This window comes from Suncus etruscus, chromosome 1, assembly GCF_024139225.1.
Source record: "Suncus etruscus isolate mSunEtr1 chromosome 1, mSunEtr1.pri.cur, whole genome shotgun sequence".
Classification (NCBI taxonomy): Eukaryota; Metazoa; Chordata; class Mammalia; order Eulipotyphla; family Soricidae; genus Suncus; species Suncus etruscus.
In genome coordinates, this window is record NC_064848.1 from 165,517,171 (window position 1) to 165,545,070 (window position 27,900).

The 27,900-nt window shown below is 45.6% G+C and overlaps 1 protein-coding gene across 1 annotated transcript; it reads right to left on the reverse strand.

Moving 5' to 3' along the window:
• SPAG5 (sperm associated antigen 5) lies at positions 1-27,834 on the reverse strand. The gene is made up of 23 exons (XM_049771352.1): positions 27,784-27,834; positions 27,411-27,536; positions 22,123-23,207; positions 21,842-22,016; positions 17,318-17,410; positions 16,833-16,964; positions 16,542-16,634; positions 16,333-16,425; positions 16,130-16,243; positions 15,127-15,220; positions 14,225-14,372; positions 14,042-14,144; positions 13,738-13,871; positions 13,028-13,166; positions 3,689-3,800; positions 3,223-3,315; positions 2,837-2,957; positions 2,617-2,728; positions 1,147-1,227; positions 848-1,003; positions 696-770; positions 268-348; positions 1-72 (listed from the first exon to the last, which is right to left on the reverse strand). The coding sequence occupies exons 1-23, from the start codon at positions 27,832-27,834 to the stop codon at positions 1-3; spliced, it is 3,483 nt and encodes a 1,160-aa protein (XP_049627309.1).
• Between the last annotated feature and the right edge of the window lie 66 nt (positions 27,835-27,900).

Below are 27,900 nucleotides of genomic sequence, written 5' to 3' on the forward strand. Positions count from 1 at the left end.
CTAGCTCAGAAACTCCAGTAATCCTTGTAGCTCCTTGCAACCATTCACAACTTCTGGGACGGAGAGCAGAGTCTGGGAAGAGAAGCAGAAAAGGAAGCTCAGGTATAATCTGACTTGGGAGGCCAGCAAACAGTAGCCACTGAGAATGCAACAGAGCATGGAATTCTCCTCAGAGTGCAGGCCAGGAACCAGGGCCCTGCTCATTGTATCTGCTGGCCTACACTTCCACTAGGCACCTCAGCTGTGCCAATTCCCGCCCTCCTCTACCTCATAAATGTGCTGAACGATGTCATCTAGTTTCTTTAACTCTTTGTCAGAGCGCCGAAGATTCTCTTCTAGGATGTTTCTCTAGAAAGCAAAGAGGCTGCATAAATCCTGCACTTTTGAAAAATAAAACAAACACAAACAACAGTGCAGATTGGGAGGCAAGGAAACTATGCTGGGTGCTGGGTAGAGATAGTGGGAAATGGCTCTGGCACCCAGTCCTATCAGGGGAATTCTATTATTTTTGGAGGGAGAGACAGGGAGGGCCACACTCTGCAATGCTCAGGGCTTCATCCTGGCTCCGTGCTCAGGAATCAGTCCTGGAGAGTTCTGGGGACTATATGGGGATTAAGCCTAGATTGGCTGGCTGTGCACAAGACAAGCTCTATAGCCACTATACTATCACTCAGGCCCATCATGAGAATTCTTACATGACTCTGGAACTTAATCATGAGTTCTGCCTTCTCATTTTTCATCTCCAGGAACATCTCTCTTAGCTTGTCCACCTATAAACATGTCCAGTCAGAAGAGGCATAGACTAGAGCTCCCACCAGCTGCCCATCTCCTTTGTCAACTACACTACCTCTTGGGAGAGCCACACTTTCTCCTGGATCCAGCTAGTGGCCATAGGCTGACAACTGGGGTCCAGCTGGCCTGCCACGGTCTCTTGGAGCACTTTAGTCTCTGTCTCTGCACGCCGAAGTGAGCGGGTGAGCTGCATCACCTCCTCTCTTAGAGTCTGGAATGAGAAAGGAAGAGATTCAATAGCCTCATTATCTTTCTTATTCTGTTTGAACCAGGGTAGTCCAAGAGATCCAATTCCCACTGTGGGATTCTGGATCCCCATCACAGAGGTCAGGCAGAACATCATGGTGAACGTACTATGAGCTCGCCACTCTTGTCTATCTGTTCTAGGATCTTCTCATTCTGCTGCTGTATCACTTCCTGGAGCTCCTTTTCATTCTGTGTAGTATAAAGCAGAAAGGAAAACTGGCTACTTTGAAGAAAGATAATAAAAATATACCTCAAAACAACAGAAGACAAAGTGATCATATAGCAGGTATACCACTTGCATTACATTCAGCCAGTCTGATTTGATCTTCAGCACCCTTGAGCCTGGCCAATAGTGATCCCTGAGTGCCGAGCCAGGGGTAAGCCCTGTGTACAACTAAGTGTGGTACCAAAACCAAAACCAAACAAACAAACAAAAAAATCCGGGGCCGGGAAGGTGGCGCTAGAGGTAAGGTGTCTGCCTTGCAAGCGCTAGCGTAGGACGGACCGCGGTTCGATCCCCTGGTGTCCCATATGGTCCCCCAAGCCAGGGGCGATTTCTGAGCAAATAGCCAGGAGTAACCCCTGAGCGTCAAACGGGTGTGGCCCCAAAAAAAAAAAAAAAAAAAAAAAAAAAAAAACAAACAAAACAAAAAAAACAAACAAAAAAATCCAACCCTCTGCCCCAATAAAAAAAAAATTACTTAAAAAAAAAGTTGGTGGGGCCGGAGAGAGGTAAGGCATTAAGGAGTGTGGTTCGAATCCCGGCATCCCATATGGTCCCCCGAGCCTGGCAGGAGCGATTTCTGAGAATTGAGCCAGGAGTAACTCCTGAGCGCTGCCAGGTGTGACCCAAAAACAAAAAATAAGTTGACTTCCTTGCATTCCTTGCTTAGAGAGGACTTAAAAGTGTGGTCCAGAAGCCAAAGCAATAGTATAGCAGGTAGGATGTCTGCCTTGCGCCTGACCAACCAAGGTTCAATCTTCAGTATCCCATATGGAATATCTGAGCACCTCCAGGTGTAAATCTTGTGTATAGAACAAGGAGTAACCCCAGATTATCTCTAGGTATAGCCCAAAAACAAACAAATAAAAAATAGTGTGGCCTGGGGCCAGAGCGATAGCACAGCAGTAGGGCATTTGCCTTGCTGACCCAGGACAGACCTCAATTCGATCCCCAGCATCCCACATGGTCCCCCAAGCCAGGAGCGATTTCTGAGTGCATAACCAGGTATAACCCTTGAGAGTTACCAGGTGTGGCACAAAAAACAAAAGAAACAAAAAAATAGTGTGGCCTATGCTCAGTCTAACTGATAATACTAATTGAAGTTCTACCTGTGTATAAGGCACAGTTTTCAGTGCTGAGTTCTGCTAGAGTTCCAGACTTCTAGGTTGGCTTGGGGAGATGGGTCAGCCCATAGCTGATTCTTGAACATAGGAAATGTCTGACCCCAGAAGGGCAAAACTAGGGCAGTGGTTGGAAAATCCCCACCACCCAGATTCCTGGAGAGAAAACAGCTCCCAGTGGGCCAGGAGAGCTGCCCCAGTTCTTTATCGCCCCACTTCTAGGTCCTCCTTCACCTTGTAGCGTAAGCACAAGGCCTGGTTCAGCTTCTCTATGTTATCTTCCTTGGCCTTTTGGGCTTCCTGATGCTTCTCTTCCTGGGTCTGCAGCCTAGCCTGTAGATCACAACTAAGGGAGGGAAGAATTCAACATTATTTCCAACTTCTTAGGGACTGGTGAGGTCCTAGCAGTAGAAACTGTCTCACTCATCTGACCTATTCTCTCACCAAGACTTACATCTCTTGCTGCAGAGTCCTGATGGCTTCCTCCTTAGACTCTTGCAGCTGGAAACATAGGCTTTCCAGCACTACAGTACTGGCACTCAGTTCTGACAGTCTCTTCTCTAGATTTGGGGTCTCTGAAAGAGAAAGTCCTAGAGAGAGACAGTCCTCTAATACTAGAAGGGAGGAGGGTGAAGCCATTGTTTCTACAACTCTTACCCATGGCCCTTACCCACAGGATTTGACTGCCCAGAACAGAAACATTACAGATCCCAAAAGGCAGAAATAAAATGAGCCCATGTAGAATTGAGGTTTTTAGAGCAAAGCACATTTCACTGCTATAGTCTTTATCATCACTACCATATCTAGAAACGAGGTAGGATCCCTGGAGCCCGGGCTAACCTGTAGGCTGAAGGGAAGCCATTGGTGTTACTCGGGTGAAAGCACTCTTGTCACTTCCAAGCGAAGGTACAGATACAGGAGCTGATTCTGGCACTAAAACAAAACAAAAACTAAAACTAAAACAACCATGGGGAAGGGTCCCCCCAGTGACCCCAGTCAAGAGACTGCCATAATGCCAGCAGCAAAGGAGAGATGAGTGTGCTGGTGGGCATCCTGACAAAGGGATGACAAAAGAACAGGGTCACTTTTTCCCATCCCTTGGCTGGAGCAATAGCTTGCCTTGCAAGCAGCCAACCCAGGACGGACCCCCATTCGATACCCAGCAGCCCTTATATTTCCCCGAGCCTGCCAGGAGCAATTTCTGAGCACAGAGCTAGGGGTAACCCCTGAGCGCCACCGGGTGTGACCCAAAACCAAAAAACAAAATCAAAAACATTATCCCATTCCTAAATCCCAGAGCTCTAACCTTCATCTGTTGTAGTTATCAAGCTGCTTCCCAAGATGGTGCTGTCATTGGGCAGAGAATGTTCAAGAGTGGGAATTGAAGCCTTGCTTATCAGAAAGGTCTCTGGTTCAGACTATGAGCAAAGGAGAAAAATATCAGCTTCTCTTCATGGTTAATGTGATTTCACTGTATATCCAGCTACTCACCAGCCATTTCCTTCAAAGTTAATTCCGTACTAAAGCAACAATAAACAAAGTTTCCTTTTAAGATACTCTTTTCCCTTTCAAAACAAAAGAAAGAGGACCAGAGAGCTAGTTCAGCAGGCAGAGAGCATGCTTTGCATGTAGGAGACCCAGGTTCCACCCCTGGCACTTCATGGTCCCTTGAGCACTGTCAGAGGCAACCATCAAGCACTGAGCAGGAAAAGAGACTTTGAGCTCTGCAGATGTGGCCCTAAACCAAAAAGTTGGATTTGGGGACAGAGAAATAAAAGCACAGGTAGGAGATTTGTCCTATATGCAGCTGAATTGGGTTTTATCCTTCTTTTGTTTTGTTTTGTTTTGTTTTGTTTTTGTTTTTGTTTTTGGGCCACACCTGGCAGTGCTTAGGGGTTACTCCTGGCTGTCTGCTCAGAAATAGCTCCTGGCAGGCACGGGGGACCATATAGGACACCGGGATTTGAACCAACCACCTTTGGTCCTGGATCGGCTACTTGCAAGGCAAATGCCACTGTGCTATCTCTCCGGGCCCGGGTTTTATCCTTAATACCAATATATAATCCCCAAGTCTGCCATGAGTGAACCCTAAATGCAGAACCAGGAGTAAATCTAGAGCACTGCTGGGTGTGGCCAAAAATGTCAATATTTCTTGGCAATTATTGATGTCCCAATCCATTACAGTCAGGTTTCTACCATGTCATTCCACCAACTTCTCTCTTTTTTTTTTTTTTGATTTTTGGGTCACACCTGGTGATTTACTCCCGGCTCTGTGCTCAGAAATCGCTCCTGGCAGGTTCAGGGGACCATATGGGATGCTGGGAATAAAACCCAGGTCCGTCCTGGGTCAGCCATGTGCAAGGCAAATGCCCTACAGATGTGCTATCTCTACAGCCCCCAAATTCTCATAATTATTTTTTTCTTAATTTTTCCTTTCCTTTTTTTTTTGGGGGGGGGTCCACACCTGGCAGCACTCAGAGGTTACTCCTGGCTCTCTATGCTCAGAAATTGCTCCTGGAAAGCTCAGGGGACCATATGGGATGCCAGGATTCGAACCACCATCCTTCTGCATACAAGGCAAACACCCTACCTCCATGCTATCTCTGGGCCCTATCCTTTTCTTTCTTTTCATAGTTTTGTTATCACTGTGGTGTGCAGAAATCACACACTGGTTATGTAAGTAGTGATGCTTATATGCTGTATCTTTTACGGTACCAAGGATCAACGATAAATATGGGATAGTGCTGAAATTCAAGGTCTCAGGTAAAGATAGCTCACAGAGCTAAGTACATGCTTTGAATATGGGAGGTCCAGGTTTGAAATCCAGCATTAGGTGGTCCCTAAGCACTACCAAGAGTGACCTCCTGAGCATCACTGGGTGTGGCCCCAAAACCGACCAATCCAAAATTCAAGGTCTTACGCAAGCAAGACAGATATTAAATTTTGGGGTCATACCCAGTGGTGCTCAGGACATAGTCTGGCTCCTCGGAAATACTCCTGGCAGCCATGGGAGACATGCTAGATGAAGGAGATGGAACCCATGCAAGACAAGCATCCTACCTGCTGCTATACTACTGCTTGGTTCTTTTTTTTTTTTTTTTTTTTTGGTTTTTGGGTCACACCTGGCAGTGCTCAGGGGTTATTCCTGGCTCCAGGCTCAGAAATTGCTCCTGGCAGGCACAGGGGACCATATGGGGCGCCGGGATTCGAACCGATGACCTCCTGCATGAAAGGCAAACGCCTTACCTCCATGCTATCTCTCCGGCCCCTACTGCTTGGTTCTTAACCAAGGCAAGCATTCTATCCTAAGTTACATAACCAGGCCCCAACATCCATCCTTACTTTCAAATGCAATGGACACTTTTTGAATTTTATTTGCCGGAGCCGGTTTAAAATCAATGGCCAGGACTTCCCTGCTCAGTATTTGGTGGTTGGCCCTGATAGTGCTCAAGGGACCAAGCACTGGGTCTCCTACATGTGAAGCATTGGCTCAACCTGCTGAGCTAGCTCTTTGATCCTCTTTCTTCTTTTGTTTTGAAAGAGGAAAGGGAGTACTGATTTTATTCTTTCATCTTTTATTTTGGAGCCATACACAGATGTACTCAATGCTTACTCCTGGCTCTGTTCTCAGGAGTTACTCTTGGCAGGGCACAGGGCACCATAGGTGGTGCTCGAACTCAAACTGGGGTCAGCTGTGTGCAAGGCCTTAACCACTGTAGCACCTTTTTGGCCCTTCATGTTCTCTCAGAAACTGAAACATAATTTTGTTCTTTTTCACATCTTTCTGCTTTTTTCTTCTCACTATTACACTCTTGTCTTTCTCCAGAGCAGGGGTCTCAAACTCGCGGCCCTTCATACAACATTTTGTGGCCCGCGGCCGGCCTTCAAATACCGCGATTTTTATTGCGATTATTCGGTAAGCGAATAATCACGAATACTGCGATATTTGAAGGCCAGTTGCGGGCCACAAAATGTTGTACGGAGGGGCTGTCGAGGTGGCGCAAGAGGTAAGGTGTCTGCCTTGCAAGTGCTAGCCAAGGAAGGACCGCGGTTCGATCCCCCCGTGTTCCACATGGTCCCCCCAACCCAGGGGCAATTTCTGAGCTCTTGGCCAGGAGTAACCCCTGAGCATCAAACGGGTGTGGTCCGGAAAAAAAAAAAATGTACGGAAGGCCGCAAATGGCCCACGGGCCTCGAGTTTGAGACCCCTGCTCCAGAGCATTCCAGACATCTACCGTATTTGCCGGCGTATAAGACAACTGGTTATATAAGACGACCTCCTAATTTTACAGTTAAAACATAGGTTTAGGCCTATATTCGCTGTATAAGACAGAACGTTCCTGCGCTGCAACTGTATGTCCAACAGTGAGCCAATCACAACAAGCAACGGTTCAAAGGTTATACTGGAATAGACTTCCTCTCTGACTCTGGCCCATTGGAGCAGACTTTTGACAGTGTAGATTCGGGTCTAGAACATTGTATAATTTGCATGCATCAAAAGCCTGCTTGGATTGGCCGAGTTAGAGAGGCGGTCCGAGCAGCCTTGCAGTGATTGGTGTAGGATAGAGTTGGAAAATTCGTTTCATGGCAATATCCAGATGATTTTCATTTAGCAGAATATCGAGACGTTTTCGGGGTATACTTTTTCGATATATACTCGGTATATAAGACAACTCCCAATTTTCAGCTGACTTTTTTCGTTTCAAAAGTCGTCTTATATGCCGGCAAATATGGTACTTACTTTCACATAGTACCTTCAATCTGTCTGTCTTAAGTGATTATTTTTTTTCCTCTCACTTTCCAGACCCAAAGACTCAATATTGGGTCTATGAAAAATCTCCATAATTCACCTGAAATTTAGTTCATATAAAAGTGACCTCACCATTTTATCCTTTTTATTCCTTTAGCATCACCCAAACATTCTCCCTCTAGAATGGTCAATCCTACAGTAGAGAGGCAGTAAATTATAGCTTACATGACAAATCTAGCTTACTGTCTATTTCTATAAATGACATTTCCTTGGAACACAAACACATCCAGATTCGTGGCTGCTTGTGGGCTACAAGACAAAGCTGAATAGTTTAGACAGGGACCACATGGCTTGCAAAAAAGGAAAACATTTTCATATCTTTTATAGGAAACATCTGCCAACTCCAATTCTACAAAATATCACCATCTTTCCAGCAATCAAAGAGATCAGCATTCATTCTTCCATCTTATTCCAACATCAAACTAGTAATTAGATTCTATTAATTCTACTTTTAAATATGTGTTGAATTCATCAAACCCAGTTTTTCTTTTCTTTTTGGTTTTTAGGTCACATCTGGCAGTGCTCAAGGATCAGTAGTCCTGGTGCTCAGGGCACCATATGGGATGCTGGAGATCAAATTCATGTCAGCTGCATGCAATGCAACCATCCTACCTACTGTATTCTCTCTCCTGCCCCTCTTTTCTATACTTTCTGTAATTTCCATTAGGTCAAGTCCTCAATATCTGGCATACTTTTTCTCCAATCTTTTTTTGTTTGTTTATTTTTGGGCTACATGCAGTGACGCTCAGGGGTTACCCCTGGCTCTGCACTCAGAAATCACTTCTGGCAGGCATGGGGAACCATATGTAATGCTAGGAATCGAACCCAGTTCTGTCCCGAATCAGCCACATGCAAAGCAAATGCCATACTGCTGTACTACTGTTCCAGCCCTTTCTCCAATCTCAATTCCTTGTCAACATTGCCCCATACAGCAACTACATATAGCATAATTTTAAGAACTGTTTTCCAGCCCCGAACCTGCCAAACTCCTTATGAACAATGAATGACTTGTCTTGTTTACCCAGTAGTTCTATCACTTTATCCAGGTCTGAGTACAAGGTAGATACTACAAAAAACACATGCAATGCCTCTGACTTTTTAATACTATTTTCCCTGCTCCGAAGGTTCTTTTCCTTCTCTCTCTCTCTTTTTTTTTTTTTTTTTTTTTTTGAGGAGTTGGGGCCACACCTGCTGGTGTTTCAGGGTTTTTCTCACATACTTAGGGCAGCATGTAGCACTGGTATCTGACAAATGCAAAGTTAAGAGTTAAGTGCCTTTGTCCTCTGTATTTCTCTCTCTGGACCAGAGGGATTTCTTATATATCCAAGTCTGTCTTGCAAATCTTTAACCTTAAGACTCTGTCTAGGGGCCGGAGAGATAGTATGGAGATAGAGCATTTGCCTTGCATGCAGAAGGACAGTGATTCGAATCACAGCATCCCATATAGCCCCCTGAGCCTGCTGGGGGCGATTTCTGAGCATTGAGCCAGGAGTAACCCCTGAGCACTGCTGGGTGTGAGCCAAAACCAAAATAAAAAGACTCTGTCCATGATCTCATTCTCAGTATTAAAACTGATGCACCTTTTTACATGTTCCCATTGGTCTTCCACAAAGATCTCTATCATAATCAGGAGCAAAGATACAAGTTTATTTTTCTTCCCTGCTAGAGTGTAGATTTTTTAGCATTTCCTGTGTTCAACATATAACTAGGGAAGAAGACCTCGATTTTAGGATACAGATTATAAACTTAGTTTCTAAATAAACTAATAAATATATTCTGAAAGATATCAATTTAGTGTGCACAGTGAGGAAGCCAATGACACAAGGCCAGGCCCACAGAAATAATGCAGTGGCTTACTATGCATGCCTTGAAAATGTGTATTTCAGGGGCCGGGCGGTGTCGCTAAAGGTAAGGTGCCTGCCTTGCCTGCGCTAGCCTTGGACGGACAGCGGTTCGATCCCCCGGTGTCCCATATGGTCCCCCAAGCCAGGAGCGACTTCTGAGCACATAGCCAGGAGTAACCCCTGAGCGTTACCGGGTGTGGCCCAAAAACCAAAAAAAAAAAAAAAAAGAAAATGTGTATTCCTGCACCAAGCACAATTTGCATAGCTCTGCTCTTTGAGCCTCATAGCTCTGCTGTGATGCCTTGCATCATGAATAATTTCCATTTACACTGCAGGTAGAGATGTATTAAGACCACAAAGAGGTGTGGTCCCTGACAAAGCACATCTAAAAAGATAAGAGCCATGGCCAAGAAGTATGGCTCTTGGAAAGAATATGTGCGAACACCAAGTGACTTCTAGTGAGCACCATCTTAACATGCATGACTACTAGACTATGAATCTTAATAAGCACATGTGCAAGCACCACAGCTAAAGGAGTAAAGACTCAGGAAACATTGTACATGTGTCTGAGTGTATAATTGCTGATCTGCAACCCTCAACAAGCATTTGTAACCCCGTTTGCTGCAATAATATCATCATCAGAGGCCGGAGAGATAGCAAAGCAGTGTTTGCCTTGCAAGCAGCTGACCCAGGACCTAAGGTGGTTAGTTTGAATCCCAGCATCCCATATGGTCCCCCGTGCCTGCCAGGAGCTATTTCTGAGCAGATAGCCAGGAGTAACTCCTGAGCGCCGAGCACCGCCAGGTGTGGCCCAAAAACCAAAAACAAAACAAAAAATCGTCATCAAAAAGAAAGGAAAGAGTAAGGGAACTTAAAGTTAACATATCTTTTTTTTTTTTTTTTTTTTTATGGTTCTTGGGTCACACCCGGCAGTGCTCAGGAGTTATTCCTGGCTCCCTGCTCAGAAATTGCTCCTGGCAAGCACGGGCGACCATATGGGACGCCAGGATTCGAACCGTTGACCTTCTGCATGAAAGGCAAACACCTTACCTCCATGCTATCTTTCCGGCCCCTAAAGTTAACATATCTTCTGGCATATAAGACAACTTATGAAACGAAAAAAAGTCAACCAAAAATCAGGGACCATCTTATACGCAGAGTATATCCCAAAAAACGTTTCGATATGCCGCTAAATGAAAATTGTCTGGATACTGCCACGAAACTAACTTTCCAGCTCGATCCTGCACCAATCACTGCAAGGCTGCTCGGACCCTCTCTAACTCAGCCAATCCAAGCAGGCTTTTGATGCATGCAAATTAGACAATGTTCTGTACCCGAATCTACACTGTAAAAAGCCTGCTCAGGGCCCGGAGAGTTAGCACAGCGGTGTTTGCCTTGCAAGCAGCCGATCCAGGACCAAAGGTGGTTGGTTCGAATCCCGGTGTCCCATATGGTCCCCTGTGCCTGCCAGGAGCTATTTCTGAGCAGACAGCCAGGAGTAACCCCTGACACCGCCGGGTGTGGCCCAAAAACCAAAAAAAAAAAAGCAAGCCTGCTCAGATTGGCCAGAGTCAGAGAGGAAGTCTATTATAGTATACCCTTTGAACCTTTGCTTGTTGTGATTGGCTCACTGTGGTACATACAGTTGCAGCGCAGGAACATTCTGTCTTATACAACGAATATAGGCCTAAACCTATGTTTTAACTGTAAAATTAATGGGTCGTCTTATATGCTGGAAAATACGGTACCTTTTTTTAGGCCACACCCGTTTGATGCTCAGAAATTGCCCCTGGCTTGGAGGGACCATATGGGACGATGGGGGATCTAACCGTGATCCTTCCTTGGCTAGCGCTTACAAGGCAGACACCTTACCTCTAGTGCCACCTCGCCGGCCCCTAAAATATGGTAAATTTAATTTTCTTTAAACATAGTTTCTTTGAACAGTGTGTTTCCCAGACATAGTCGAGGAAAATGAAGATAAGTGCAAAAGGAAATTATGTTTATGAGGAATATACAGATGATTGGAGTGTTTGTGACTTAGGAACAACTCATAAAAGGTAAATCAGGGGGGCCAGAGAGAGAGCATAGAGGTAGGGCATTTGCCTTGCATGCAGAATGACGGTGGTTTGAATCCCAGCTTCCCATATAGTTCCCCGAGCCTGCCAGGAGCGATTTCTGAGCATAGCGCCAGGAGTAACCCTGAGCACTGCCGGGTGTGACCCAAAAACAAAAACAAAAACAAAAAGTAGTTCAGGGAGGAATTTAATTGGAAAATAAAAGATTTTTGTTTGTTTTCGGACATATCAAGAGATGCTTGATTACTCATAGCTCTGTACTCAGGAAATCACTCCTGGTGGTACTCAGGGAACCATATAAATGCTAGAGATCAAACCCAGGTTGGCCAAGTACAAGACAAATGCCCTATCTGCTGTACTATCAAACTAACCCCAGTTTGCTTTATTTTGAATGGAGATAGGAGAAGGGTATAGTGCCAGGTAGTCAGATAGTACAGCAGGTAAGGTGCTTGCATACAGCTGATCCAAGTTCAATATGGTCCCTGAGTACTACCCAGAATGATCTCTGAATGCAGAACCAGGAGTAATCTGAGTACTGTTGGGTAAACGTTTCCCAAAGACTGAAAAGGAAATAAGGGTAGAGTTTAGACCAGGGGTCTCAAACTCAATTTACCTGGGGGCCGCAGGAGGCAAAGTTGGGGTGACCCTTGAGTGTAAAGTCAGTAGGAAACCTTGAACATTGGGGTGTGTGACCCAAACAACTAAAACAAAACAAAACAGAAAAAGGTTCCTCTAGGGCAGGGCCACAAAATGTTGTACGGAGGGCCGTTTGCTCGTGGGCCGCAAGTTTGAGACCTCTGGTTTAGACAATCTCTATGGAGACAAGGGTTCCTAATAGGAAGATGGGAAACAGGAAGATAAATTTGAACAATAAGCTGAAGAAGTCCTGTAGGCAAAGGAAGGTCAACAAAGATGGAACAAGAATAGTTTTAATGAACTCATTCTTTTTTTTTTGTTGTTGTTGTTTTTTTTTGTTTTTGGGCCACACCCGTTGGTGCTCAGGGGTTACTCCTGGCTGTCTGCTCAGAAATAGCTCCTGGCAGCCACGGGGGACCATATGGGACACTGGGATTCGAACCAACCACCTTTGGTCCTGGATCGGCTGTTTGCAAAGCAAACACCGCTGTGCTATCTCTCCGGGCCCAAAAAGAAAGCACAGTTCTATTTTTTTGTTTTTTTTTGTTTTTTTTGGGCCACACCCGTTTCATGCTCAGGGGTTACTCCTGGCTAAGCGCTCAGAAATCGCCCCTGGCTTGGGGGGACCATATGGGACGCAGGGGGATCGAACCGCGGTCTAGCGCTTGCAAGGCAGACACCTTACCTCTAGCGCCACCTCACTGGCCCCTTAACGAAATCGTTCTATACAAGAAAGTTACAATTAGAAGCACTCTCAGTAAGCTAGAAATAGAAGAAAAATTTCTCAACTTCACTTAAAATATTTTTAAAAAATGGGGGGTCTGGAGAGGTATTCATGGAGGTAAAGCATTTGGCTTGCATGCAGAAGGTCAGTGGTTCTAATTCCAGCATCCCATATTGTCCCCTGAGCCTGTCAGGAGCGACTTCTGAGCATAGGGCCAGGAGTAACCCCTGAGCGCGGCCGGGTGTGACCCCCCACCCCCCGCCCAAAAATGTGGCCAGAGTGGTAGCACAGCAGTAGGGCATTTGCCTTGCACGTGGCTGACCCAGGATAAACGTGGGTTCAACCCCTGGCATCCCATGTGGTTCCCCAAGCTAGGAGCAATTTTTGAGCGCAGAGCCAGGAGTAACCCCTGAGTGCCACTGGGTGTGGCCCCCAACAACAAAAAAACAAACAAAAAAAGGAAATAAAAGGTCAGAAAGCAAGAAATGAGCTATCTAACTATCTTTGTACAAAGAGATAATTGGAAGAGAAGGGAAAAGAAGCAACCCTGATTTACCTTTTCCTGTAGTTTTGTCTGCAGAAAGACAGTCAGGCTCCGTAGCTGCTCAGTCAGCAACCCCAACTCTTGGGAATGCTGACATGTCTTCTTCAAGTACTGTTCCTGATTCTCTGCTATGGTGCTGGTCAATTGGGCCCTGAAAATTATAAGATAGGTCAGAGAGAAGACTTTTTGCTTTTGTTTTCAGGCCATACCCAGTGGCGCTTAGGGGTTACTCCTGGCTGTGTGCTCAGAAATCTCCCCGTCAGGCTCGGGGGAACATATGGGATGCTGGGAATCATACTTGGGTCTGTACCAGGTATGTACCACATGCAAGGAAAACACCACTGTGCTATCACTCCAGACCAAGAAAAGAGTTTATTTTTGGTTTTTGAGCCACATCTAACAGCACTCATGGGTTACTTCTGGCTCTGTGCTCAGAAATTGCTCCTGACAGGTTTGGGGGACTATATGGGACACTGGGAATCAAACCCAGGTTCATCCTGAGTCGGCATCGTGCAAGGCAAATGCCCTACCGTTGTGTTATCTCTCCAGCCCAAGAGAAGACTTTTGAACAACTATTCCAACTCCCCAGTGAATTGCACTTGAAGTGGGAAAAGGGCTCTTGGTCTCTGTCGCAATTTCCCTCTTAAGAAACTTGAGTTTTGAGAAGAGTTCCTAGGAAAGAGAAGTCCTTAGCAAAGACAAAAGGTAGCGATCATACATACTTCAGGTTCTCGACAGTATCCTTGAGGTCCTCACACTGCAGGCTGCGCTCTCGGAGCACCTCTAGAGTGGTCTTCAGCTGACATTCAACTTGGCCCAGCTCTATGTGAGCTACCTGATTCTCTTGGTCTGCAAACTTGGAAAAGGCGAGGAAGAAGCAGGAGGGAAGGGGAAAGAAAAATGAGTCTAAGCAGAGAGTTCCTCAGCCCTAGGCAGAGTCTTTTCAAATAAATCTCAAACCTCACTTGAATACTACCAGGCAAGAGCCATGCCAGTTAGTCTCCTGCCCCAAGCTACATTCCTTACCTCCAGGGTCTCCTTCAGGTCATGAATCTCCTTGGCCAAGACAGCCTGCTGTTGCTGCAGTTCTGCTTGAATATGCTTCAGTTCCATCTCTTCCTTTTGCCATCTATTAGAGACCTTATGTTAGATCCTATTTCATCCTATATTCTTAGCACCTACTGCCACAACGATCTAATGAGAACTCACTGAGAAGCCTGTTCCTCATTGCTCTGGGTAAGCTGGCGCAGCAACTCGTCCTTCATGGCCAGGTCCTGAGTGCAGTGGGCGTGCTGATTACAGAGCTCCTGCAGCTGGCTCTCCGTGATGGACAGAGTCTGCAGATGAGTCTGAAGATCTAGACCAAAAGCAACCTAAAGATACCATGTGGTCACCGAGCTAAAACCATCCTCCCTCCACTTCCACTCCAAAGCAAGTGCTTCTCAGGCAGTGAGACAATACAGCCAGCAAGACACTTGCCTTGCATGTGGCCAAAACAAGTTTTATTTTTTGTACCCATCTGATTCCCTGAACACCATCAGAAGTGATCATTGAGCAGAGACATGAGTAAGCCCTGATGACTGCCAGGTGTGCTCAAAAATCAAAACAATGAAGGGGGGTGTTCTTTACATGACTGAAATCATACAACTACAATCATATTTGTAATCATGGTGTTTAAATAAGGATAATTAAAAAAAAAAAAAACAAATCAACAAAAACAAGTGCTTTCTCTGCCAGGGATGAGCGTAGCTGCAGAGCACTGAATGCTTTGCATGTGTGAGATCCTGGGTTTGATACCAGTACACAGCACCCCCCTCTCCCAACATACACATAAAACAAGTGCTCTGGAGCAGTATTGTTCAGCTGGGACCATGTGCCCACCCCTATCAGGTGCCCCCAGGATAGTCTAGGGAGACTGGAGACTGAACATGAAAATGACATAAACAGAGGCCAACCAGAAGGCTGGGGAGCCCATAGAATGAAAACAAAGTTAGAAGTGGGTCATGAATGGAAAATACTGAGAAACACCACTCTAGAGCACTTTTTCACTTTATTGGCATTCCCTAAGCCTTAGAGGGCACAATTACTTGCATAAATGCACACACGCACACCTGTTGCTAAGCGACTGTTTTCCAACTTGAGTTGTTCTATTTGGCCTTTGCAGTCCTCTAAATGAGCAGAGACTTGCTCCAGTTCCTTGGAAACCTAAGAAGAAAAGACAGTTTTTCTCCCATAGTTCCTCTTGAATCTAGAGTCTGAGCACTAGGGGCCGGAGCAATAGCACAGTGATAGGGCGTTTGCCTTGGATGCACCAACCCCAGAAGGACTCTGGTTCAATTCCTGGCATCCCATATTGTCTTTTGAACCTGCCAGGAGTGACTTCTGAGCACAGAGCCAGGAGTAACCTCTGAGCGCTGCCGGGAATGACCCAAAACAACAATAACAACAACAACAACAACAAAAAGTCTAAGCACTAGTTTAGTCATTTTATTTTTGGAGGGACGGAGGCCATAACTAGAGGTACCCTACTCCTAGCTCTGTACTCAGAAATCACTCCTGGCAGGCTCAGGGGACCATATGAGAGGCTGGGGATCAAATCTGGGTCAGCCACAAACAAGGCAAAACATCCTACCCACTGTATTATTGCTCCAGCCCCTCAGTTTAGCCTTTTGGAAGGACAACAGACCATCTTAGTACTAGGCAGAAATACTGCAGCAAATGAGGTTGACACTCAGAAAAGTAGACACACACACACACACAAAAAAAAAAGGCTGAAGAAGGTGCTGAAAGGCATATAAGAAATTATTGGAACGGTCACCTTACACTATACTACATAAGTGATAAGATACCAGTTATTGAAAGGCCTCTGGGGCCAAAGGATAGTACCATCGGGAGGGTGCTTGCCTTGCATGCGGTTGACTTGGTTTCAATCTGGAGCATCCCATATGGTCCACTGCACGCTGCTAGTAGTGATCTGACTACAGAGCCAGGAATAAGTCCTGAGCATCACTGGGTTTTGCCTGCCCTACCACCACCAAAATAATTACAAAAATAAAGGCTTCCTGAGGAGGAGTAGGAACCCCGGCCCAAGTAAAGCCCACTCTTGGCTTGTACCTTTTGTTTTTCCTCAATTGCAGTATCTCGTTCCTGCAAAGTCTGCCGACTCTTGGCCATAAGTTTCTCCATGAGCTCTCGAGAACGACTCAGCAGTGCTGTCCATGTTACATACTGCCAGGGGAAGCAAGAAGGTCAGTTGATCAAGATGCTAGGAGAGCTAGCCGGGACAGAGGAATGATGTGAGAGGCCCAAATACTCACATCCAACTGCATGGATATCCAGTCCTGTTGCAAGACTGAAGTTAGATTTGTTGTCTGCTGAGCCAGCTGTTCTTGCTCAATATGAAGCTCCACCTACATAAGGAGGTGTGTCACTGGAAGGGGGCCCTTTACCAAAGCGAAGTATAAGTATGTGACTGTCCTCCAATGTGTCAGCATAGATCCCAGGGATGAAAATACTCTCAAATTACCAGGTGGGTCTGGGTTTTCTTCAGAAGACTAGATGCCAGGTTCTGTTTGAGCTGGCTAGTGTGAGCACAGAAAGCCTCTAGTACTGTCTCTGCCTATTCAGGGAATAGATTGCATGGACAAGATGAGCAAAGGAAACAGAAGAAAAAAAAAAAAAAACAAAAAACTAAATGCCCACCACCCAGGTATTTTAGTTCATTTTCCTCCACAGCAAAGAGCTCTTAGGCAGATCATTATGTCCTTTGTGAACATGTATCCCTCCCACCTCTGGGAACAAAGGACTGACACCTTACCGCATCCCTGCCTTTGGGAACTGGCTTCTCTAAGTGCTTTGCCTCTTCCCACTCTGTTTTGAGGCTCTGAAGCCTTCCCCTCAATTTCCTCAATACATTAGAACAGGAGACCAAGCTTTCTGCACACGGAGACTATAAAATAAGAATAAAAAATTAATCAATCAATTTAAAAAAAAGAATCGGAGGCCAGAAAGAATACAGTGGGTAAGGTGCTTTGCATGCTGCCAACCATAGTTCAGTCCCTACACCACCAGGAATCACTCCTGCAAACAGTCAGAAATAACTCCTGAGCCCTGTAGGTATACATGCCCCCCCCCCAAAGGAACAGAAGAAAAGATTAACAATCAGTTGCTAGGGCTTGGAAGCCTTCTCAACACCCCCAGCACCCTGCAAAAAATAAAAGTAAAACAGATGCTATGTCTGGTTTCACTTCATAGCTTTTAGTCCTAACCCAGACACATCTGCCTTTATCTTTGTTCTCTTACCTCTGGGCTCATAATAGCTTTATCTTCCTCTAAGTGCAACAGAGAGAGGTGAAGCAAGGATATCAACTCTTTTGACACCTGCACCCACGGTTTCTGTAGAGGAAAAGATGGGTTATAATGGATTAAGTAAAGTCATCAAACAACTAGTAGTAAACAGGGACACTGAGGGAGGAAAGCCATTAACCCTACTTTCAAGTCGCTTATGAGATGTTCTTAAAGGCTTGGAGGACTGAGGAAAATACCCCAAAGGACAGGAAAGCAGACTTTGTACTCAGGAAACCCAGGTTTGATCCCCAGCTCTCAAGGTCCCACACCCATAGCATGTGATCCAGCCCTGTATACCATGCCCACAAAATCCTTGGGGGTAAAACCCAAGTACAGTTGTATTCCCAGCACCCTGAATATTGTGAGCCTTGTGATCCCTAGCATCACAGGACCCTAGTATTGAACAGCTGGCCTCAGTGGCAGGGGTCTTGGGGCACTCTAAGTACCACTTGCAAGGCATCTCATAAAAAAATATTGTTTTGTTTTGTTGTATTGGAATCACATCCAGTGGTACTTAGGAGCTATTAGCTGCATATTATTTAGGGTTACTCCCAGCAATATATAGGAAATCATGTGGTATTTGGGATCAGACTGAACTCTGGCCTCTTGCATACAAGGTCTGTGTTCAGCATTTGAGTTATATAAACTGGGCCTCTCAAAAAACTTATATTGGGAGGGAAGGGGCATGGGAGCACACCTAGAAGTGCTTAGAGGCAATTCCTAGCTTGAGTTTGGGGAAATTATTCCTATTTGATCAGGGGATCAGTGTACTGGGATTGAACCAGTCTCTTGCATGCAAAGCACACACTCTAGCACATTGGTCTCCAGCCTCTCCAAAAAACTTATTTTTGTTTTGGGGCCATACCCAATAATACTCAGTGCTTACTCCTGACCACACCCAGTGGTGCTCAGGGGTTACTCCTGATTATCTGCTCAGAAATAACTCCTGGCCAGAACAGGGAACCACATGGGATGCCGAGATTCGAACCAACCACTTAGGTCCTGGATCGGCTGCTTGCAAGGCAAACACCACTATGCTATCTTTCCGGCCCCACAGGAATCACTGCAATGGGGCTGCAAGAACCACTTGTGGTGCTGAAGATCAAAGCTAGACTGGGGGTGCCAGAGCAATAGCACAATGGGCAGTACGTTTGCCTTGGATGCAGCTGACCTATGTTCAACCTCTGGCATCCCATATGGTCCCCTGAGTCTGCCAGGAGTGATTTCTGAATGCAGAAATAGGAGTAACCCATAAGCACCTCGGAGTGTGATCCAAAACAAAACAAAAAAAAAAAACAACCAATGCGGGTAATGCAAGTACCCTACTCACTATATTATCACTCCAGTGTTTAGCAGTTACTCCTGGCTGTGCTCAGAAATTACACCTCATGAGGTTTGGGGGAACCATATGTAATGCCAGGGATTGAACTCAGGTCAGTTGTGTGTAAGATTCTACCTACTATACGTGCTCTAGTCCCTAAAAAAAAAAAAAAAAAAGCTTTGGCTTTTGGGTGTGTGTGGGTTTGTTTGTTTTTTTTTTTCCGCTTTCAGGCCACACCGACTATGCTCAGGGATTACAATTAGGTAGTACAGTTAGGGCAGAGAACTATAGTTGGAAATAATCATTCTGGATAAGTATAACATGCACAGGGCCCGGAGAGATAGCACAGAGGCATTTGCCTTGCAAGCAGCCAATCCAGGACCAAAGATGGTTGGTTCGAATCCCGGTGTCCCATATGGTCCCCCGTGCCTGCCAGGAGCTATTTCTGAGCAGACAGCCAGGAGTAACCCCTGAGCACCTCCGGGTGTGGCCCAAAAACCAAAAAAAAAAAAAAAGTAATAACATGCACAATACCCCTTCATTAACAATATTGTAAACCAGGACCTGAGATAGCACAGGGGTAAAGAGTTTGCCTTGCAAGCAGCAGATCCAGGATGGACCCCAAAACCAAAACAAAACCAAAACAATATTGCAAACCACAGTGTCTAAAAGAAAAAAAAGGAAGGAGGAGAAGGGGAAGAGAGAGAGAGGGAGGGAGAGGGACAAAGAGAGGGTTGAGAGAAAGAAAGATTGAGAGAAAAAACTGCCAGAAGCAGGCAGAGGAGAGGGTGGGGGAGGAAGGAACTGAGGACATTGGTGGCGGGAAACATGAAGAGTGTTATGCACTATATGACTGAAAACTCTATCACAAACAACTTTGTATGAAAATAAACAACCACATTATGAACAACCTTGTAAACCACAGTGTTTAAACAAAGAAATTTTTTTATAGTCATACACATAATTTCTTTTCTGGAGTAAGGAGTACGAGCTATGCTCAGTAAACAAAGTAATTTTTTTAAATGTGCTATAAAATCATTACTGTCATTCACTTTCATAGCATGGTACATAAATACTTCTTTTTTTTTCTCTTTTATTTGGTTTTTGGGTCACACCTGGCAGTGCTCAGGGGATGCCGGGATTCAAACCACCGACTTTCTGCATGCAAGGCAAACGCCTTACCTCCATGACATCTCTCCAGTCCCCATAAATCATTCTTGGCAGACTTGGGGGCACCTATGGAATGCCAGGATCAAACCTGGGTCCATCCTGAGTTGATTGCATGCAAGGCAAATGCCCTACTGTTTTGCTATAGCTCTGGCTCCCATAAATATTTCTTTTCCTTGAATTGCAATCCCTTAACAATAAAGAACTCTGAAAAGGTATTTTACGTATGTTCTTTCTCTCTCTCTTTTTTTTTTTTTGTTTTTGGTTTGGGCCATACCCGGATGTACTCAGCAATATATATATTTTTTTGAGACACACACAACAGGATTCAGGGTTTACTCCTGATTCTATACTCAAAGATCACTCCTGGCATTGCTAAGGAGACCATATGGTGTGTGAGGATTAAACCTGAGTATAGCAGGCATGGCAAGGGCCCTACCTTCTATATTATCTTTCTGGCCTCAATACTCAGGATTTGGGCCCGGAGAGATAGCACAGCAGTGTTTGCCTTGCAAGCAGCTGATCTAGGACCTAAGGTGGTTGGTTCAAATCCCGGTGTCCATATGGTCCCCCGTGCCTGCCAGGATCTATTTCTGAGCAGACAGCCAGGAGTGACCCTTGAGCACTGCCGGGTGTGGCCCAAAAACCAAAAAAAAAAAAAAAAATACTCAGGATTTACTCTTGGCTCTGTGCTCAAGGACTGTTCCATGTCGGCATGAGGAACTCTCTCGGGTGCTGTGGCTTGAATCCAGGTCAGCTGCATGCAAGGCAAGCTTCTTACCCTCTTGTACCATCCCTCTAGCCCAAGTATTTTAAAGAAGTAAAGTACTTCTTTAGTAAAATGGGTAAGGGCAATTAATACAGGGATTATAAGAAAGAAAAAAATAGGGGCTGGTGCGATAGCATAGCGGGAGGGTGTTTGCCTTGCATGCAGCTGATCCAGGAAGGACCAGGGTTCGATTCCTAGCATCCCATAGGTCCCCCTAACCTGCCAAGAGCGATTTCTTTTTCTATTTTTGGGTTTTGGGTCATACCAAAACATTCAGGGGTTACTTCTGGCTCTGCACTCAGAAATTGCTCCTGGCAGGCACAGGGGACTGGCCCCCCAAGAGCAATTTCTGAGCACAGAGCCAGGAATAACCCGAGTGCTGCCGGATGTAGCCCAAATCCCCACCACCAAATAAAGAAAGAAAAAATAATAGTATGTTGAGAGATGAGAATCTGAAAGACAATTTCTTTAAAATTTTCTTTATTTGTGGGTAGAGATAGTAGAGAGGGTAAGGGGTAAGGTGTTTGCTTTGTTTGTGGCCAACCATAGTGCAATCCCCAACACCACACATGGTCCTGAGCACTACCACAAACTGATCCCTGAGCACAAAGCCAAGAGTAAGCCCTGAGCACTGCTAGGTGTAGCCCCAACCTCCATCCCCACCCCCTAAAGAAACTTTCTTTCCTTTTTTTTTTTTTGTTTTGGGCCATACCTGGTGACGCTCAGGGGTTACTCCTAGCTATGCACTCAGAAATCGTCCCTGGTTTGGGGGACCACATGGGACGCCGGTCCATCCTAGGCTAGTGCAGGATGGGCAGATGCCTTACCGCTTCGCACCACCGCTCTGGCTCCTCTTTCCTTTTTTTATTTTGTTTGTTTTGGGATTGCATCTGGTGATGCTCAGGAGTTACTCATGGCTCTGTACTCAGGACTTACTTCTGGCAGGTCTCTGGAGACCATATAGGATGTGAGGACTTAAACCTGGATCAGCCACGTGCAAGGCAAATGCCCTACTATCACTCTGATCCCTCTTTCCTTATTTGTATTGTTTTGGAAAGTCTTGCTATAATATCCAAAGGAGTATTTGTAGAATCAGCTCTAAGGGATTTTCTAGATCCTCGCTGATGCACAGTGTCTTTGATCCATTGGCAAAACATCAGCATTAATTCTGAGGAAACATGTTCAAAAGGGATTCCCCAACCTTGACCAGGGACCTTCTTACCCCAATGGCGGAAGTGTCAGTCTGTGTGCTGCTATCCTGAACTTCTGGGCGAGGAGCAGTCAGCTGGCTCTTCCATTCCTGCAGCTGGCGGGAGAGAACCTCCAGAATGACATGAGAATTCCTCAGGTTATCTTCCAGATCAGGTCGAGATAAGGTCGTCAGATCTGGAGGATGGCTGCAAGAGGGAAAGAGGAACGTAAGAGAGGAGAAAAGAGAAGGACAGAGGGAAGTGATGAGTCCAGGTTAATGGCATCCAGGAGCTGCAGAAGTGTAACACTTACCTCCAGAGAAAGTGTTCTGTCTCAGAAGTACTATCCTTGGTGACTATCACACCTGTCTGGTCTGCATCTGAACTTTTTCCTTGTGTTGGGGGAGTAAACCAAGTTCCCGCAGAGCAAGTGGAAATAGGGGTAGTGCCAACTGCAATATCCCGAATAGAAGGAAAAGGAAGTGACATACTCTGACGGAGATTTTCCAGCATGAATGAAGTATTTACGCCTTTATCCAGCCAGGCTACAGGGGACAACCAAGATTCTGTATCAGAGATGAGACTGCTACTAGCATCTTCCACTGTGGGGCCTTGAGCAACCCGGGATTCTGTATTTCCAGGCTGTGGGGTCAGCTGTGTGCATGGAATAGTCTCTACAGTTGAGACAAATGCCTCATTTCCCATATGAGTGGCCTCGAGTAGCATGGGAAAGTTCATTTCGCTTTCCTCTATAACTCTGTGCTCCACAGTGTTCTCTCCAGGGGCCACAGGAATACTGGGAAAATCTGTTGCTAATGCAGTTGAAGTGGAAAGCCAGAGCGTGGAGGAAGGCAAAAAAGCATCCTTTTCAGAAGGAACTAAGTCTTCAGGCTCAGCGTCAGCTCCACTGGTCATTGGGCTTTCCTTGGAGCAGTACAGTTGTTGTTCCAAGTAGAGGCTTGGTGGATACCCTAAGACCTGGGAAGGAGGATTCGGAAATGCAGGTTTCTCAGCAACAGCAGAAATAACTTCTGAAAAACTGTCCTCCACAGAAGGTGCAATCCCCTTTTCCAAAAGATCTCCTGGCCTCAAATGTTCATCAAGAGAGATGCTATTTGTCTTTGTCATGGTATCTAAATGGGCTGCATGTAGTATGTCCTGCTGGCAACCCACTGTAGGAGGTAAAAGGACCATGGTTTCAATCATATTGTTATACAGTGCTTCCTCCGTCATTTTGGAGGTGGTGCTGCTGGTTTGGGGAAACAGAGAGAGGTTCTGTTCATCTGCCAGTTGTCGACAAATTTCCTGCCACTCAGAAGGGTTACTGAATGGTTCTGAAGGAAAGTCTATGTTCTCAGCACTGACAAAATCCAGGGCAGAAAAGTGGTCGTGGTCTTCCTGCCAAAAGAAACAAAAGTAGTTGACAAAGGCAGTCAATTCCAACTCCCAACACACAACTATGAGTGAAGGATACTATACAAGCTCAAAAAACAAGGGGTCGGATTGATACTATAATGGTAGGGCATTTGCCTTGCACACTGATGACCAGGGTCGGACCTGGGTTCAATCTCTGGCATTTCATACCATCACCTGAGTGCAGAATTGAGAGTAACCCCTGAGCGATGCTGGGTGTGGCCCCCCCCTCAAAACAAAAAACAAAAACAAAAACAAAAAAAAAAACACAAAAAATAACACAAACTCAAAAACAATTTCTTGTTACTTAGGTAACAAATTAGCTAAGATTTTTCTTTTTTTTTTTTTTTTTTTTCTTTTTTTTGGTTTTTGGGCCACACCCAGCGGTGCTCAGGGGTTACTCCTGGCTGTCTGCTCAGAAATCGCTCCTGGCAGGCACGGGGGACCATATGGGACACCGGGATTCGAACCAACCACCTTTGGTCCTGGATCGGCTGCTTGCAAGGCAAACGCCGCTGTGCTATCTCTCCGGGCCCAGCTAAGATTTTTCTACTCACTGCAGACACCCAACAAAAGGACAGAAAAGCTGGAAAGCCATTTTGGCTTTTTTGTTTGGTTTTGGGCCACACTTGGCAGTGTTAAGGGGCTATTTCTAGCTAGCCATGGTGCTCAGGGAAACCATTCAGTGTTGGGGATTGAACCAGGCCCTCCTATACACAAAGCATGCACTCAAGCCACTGAGCAACTTCTCTAGTCCCAATCTCTGGAGTCTCCTATGTGACAATATAAACAAGACTGAGATCATTTGTACATACCATAGGAACATAGTACTTTAAATATTGTCCAGGGGCCACAGTGATAGCAGAGCAGGTAGGGTTTTGCTTTGCACGTGGCCAACCCAGGTTCAATCCCCAGCATCCCATATGGTCCCCCAAGCCTGCCTGGAGTGACTTCTGAGAGCAGAGCCTGGAGTAACTCCTGAGCACTGCCAAGTATGGTCCCAAAACAAAAACAAATAAATCAATAAATAAAAATATTGTCCTACACTTCTCTAATCCAGAAAGGGCCTTATGGTAAAGTTCTGTCAGAATATAGTCAGTACAAAAATTTTCTCTTCCTGAAATAGATGAGGACCAGAATTAAAACACACATGGTCCACAAAAATCCAAGGACCTAAGGGCAAGAGGGAAACATCAATCTGGGAAAGTCAATTAGTCCCCCTGGCTTACAGAACTAACATCTGGAACACAAAGGTTGAATCCATTCTATAAAGCTTCATTTTTTTGGGTTTTGTTTTGTTTTGTTTTTTTTTCGGTTTTGCTTTTGGGTCACACCTGGCAGTGCTCAGGGGTTTATTTAGCCTCTATAGCAGAGAACACAGAGCAAAAGAATTTCCTCCGGAGGTTCGCAGTAGCACCATGCACCCTGTCCTTGAAGCAGTACCTAGCAGTACCTTGAAAAATTTTATCCTTGCCCAACACACACACACACACACACACACACACACACGCACGCGCGCACGTGCACAAAAACAGAATTTACTCTTAGCCACCCCCCCACATACACACATGTAAAAACAAAATCAAGCATATCATAATGTCTTATATAGGAGAAAATACTTGATTCATTCAGATAACCAAAATGTATTTCTCCAATATATCTAGTCTTTAGTCATAGTTCAAATCTGTTAGTTCTGCTCCAAAATTGGAATTTTCTTTTTTTGTCTTGTTTTTGTTTTGGGGTCACACCTGGCGGTGCTCAGCGGTTACTCCTGGCTCTGCACCAAAAATAAATCCTGGCAGGCATGGGGACCATATGGGATGCCAGATTTGAACCAACATTTGTCCTGGGTCAGCTGCCTGCAAGGAAAAAGCCCTACCACTGTGTTATCTCTAAGGCTTGAATTTTGTTTTGTTTTGTTTTTGCAACACCCAGTGGAGCTCAGGGGTTACTCTTGGCTCTGCGCTCAGAAATTGTTCCTGGCTCAGGGGACCATTTGGGATGCCAGGGATCGAACCCACATTCATCCTGGGTCAGCCACATGCAAGGCAAATAAATGCTCTACCGCTGTGCTAACCACTCTGGGCCCAGGGCCCAGAATTTCCTAACTTTAATGCTAAAGGGATTTCCTCCTAGATTAATGTAAGTAAATTGGTTTTTAGGAACTTTGTATTCAGGAAAGGTGATGTTCAGGGAACTATATGGGATGCCAGTGATTGAACTTGAATCAGCTGGTGGAAGGCAGCTAATATGGTTACTAGGGAAAACCAATATGAATAGAGGTACAACTTCCAGCCCCACTTCTCTAACCTCAGGATGGTGGGAGGTGTTGAAGAATAAGTTCAATTGCCTGTGCCCACTGAGCAAATGACCACTTAAGTTATGCTTAAACAATGTTCCATAAAACCTGGAAAAGGCTGCTTTGAAGGAGCTCCTCTTACAAGCAAGGGAGCATTTGAAGATTTTGGGGAGAATGGTACGTTACTAAGGCAACTATAGCTCCACACTTTTTTTTTTTTTGGTTTTTTTTTTTTTGGGCACACACCCTGTGACGCTCGGGGTTACTCCTGGCTATGCGCTCAGAAGTTGCTCCTGGCTTCTTGGGGGCACCATATGGGACACCGGGGGATCGAAACCGCGGTCCGTCCTAGGCTAGCGCAGGCAAGGCAGGCACCTTACCCTCCAGCGCCCACCGCCCGGCCACACTTTTTCTAATTCTGTATCTCTTCTATCTTGCCACTGATCTGTAAACTTTAATATCCTTTGTAATAATTCCACATAATCTAGTGCCTAGCTTCTTTTCTTTTTATTTTTTAGTGCCTAGCTTCTTAAACTGTGAGTTGTAACCAAGCCCATGAGGTCATAATAAAAAAAAAAAAAATCTTTAAAAAAAAATTCCTTATGTCAGGGCCCGGAGAGATAGCATGGAGGGTAAGGCGTTGCCTTTCATGCAGAAGGACAATGGTTTGAATCCTGGCATCCCATAATGGTCCCTTGGGCCTGCAGGGGTGATTTCTGAGCGTAGAGCCAGGAGTAACCCCTGAGAGCTGCTGGGTGTGAACCAAAAACCAAAAAAAAAAAAAAAAAAATCCTTATGTAAAAAATAAAAAAGATTCCTTATGTGGGGCCCCAAGCTGGTCAGGAGCGATTTCTGGATTTCTGAGCACAGAGCCAGGAGTAACTCCCAGGCATCACTGGGTGTGGCCCAAAACCCAATAATAAAAAAAGAAAAAAAGAAAAAGAAAATTCCTTATTGGGGCCAGAGCTATAGCACAGCAGTAGGGTGTTTGTCTTGTACATGGCCAAACCCAGACAAACCCGTTAGATTCCCAGCATCCCATATGCTCCCCCAAGCCAGGAGCACAGAGCCAGGAGTAACCCCTGAGCACTGTTGCCGGGTGTGACCCAAAATTAAAAAAAAAAAATCCCTTATGGGGGCCAGGGTTGTGATACCGCGATAAGGCATTTGCTTTGCATGCAGCTGACCCTAGCATCCAATATGGCTGGCAATAATTCTTGAGTGCAGAGCCAGGAATAACCCCTGAGCATTGGCAGATGTGAAAAATTCCTATGGAAACAGAGAGATAATATAAATAGAGCACTTGCATTGTACATATCTGGCCTGGGTTTAACCCCAGCACTCAATATTGCCCCCCAAGTGATTGCTTCGAGTAGAAACAAGAATAACCCCTGATATCCATACACCCATATTCACTGCACCATAATTCACAACAACAAAAAAGGTAGAAAGAGGAGCTGGAGAGATATTATAGCTATCAGGGAGGGTACTTGCCTTGCACACAGCCAACAGGGGTTCTATCAGTATGGTCCCCTGAGCTGTGAGGAGTGATCCCTCAGCACAGAACCAGGAATTAGCCCTGAGCACCCCCAGGCCTAGCCCCACAACAAAAAGACAAGACGTGTGCCTCAAGGTGTAAATACATGCCTTACATGAACAGGGTAAAGGTTATGGAAACTTAACAGCTAAATTGAGGTCTAGACACTCAGTGGATTTCCTCTAACCAAAGGAGGGCATCTCTCTGTTGGCCTGAAGAACTGTAAATGGATGTCACCCGGGCAGAGAGAGAGATCTCATTATCCTTTTAATTACGTTCCAGCCTCGGCATCTCTGTTCCTCTGAGCTCTCGGCAAAGAGCCCGGTTGAGAAGCTGCCCAGCCAGATCTCACCTGTGGCCCCAACTTGCACAGGGATGGAGAGGGCGATAGACCTAGGGGGGCTTCTTTTCCGGAGTTGGTGAGGGCGCTGGGTTGCAGGATCAGTTCTCTGAGAGGAGTCCTCATTGCTGGCTTCCCCTGAGAGAGAAAGACGTGTTAATAAACAAATAAATGAATGAATGAACAAATAAAGGCCAATGCTCTGCTTTTCATCCGACCCTAAGAAGCCAAAGGCAGGGGCTTGGAAGCTCCTGCACCAATTAAGCAGAGAGAGCCCCACCAGCTCTGCAGGCCCCGCCCCTAAACCGCGCAGCCTTCTAGCCCGTTCGTCAATCCCAACGCCCCGGCCCCGGCAGCTCCGTTTCCACCTTTCTCCGCCGCTCACCGGTGGCGACGAAGGCAACAAGCTCCTGTTGAGTTTTTTCACCCGCCACATCTTCCAAACGACCCGCTACTTTAGGGTCAGCAGCGCCCAGGGCCCCAGGATGCCGCCCTGTTGCCC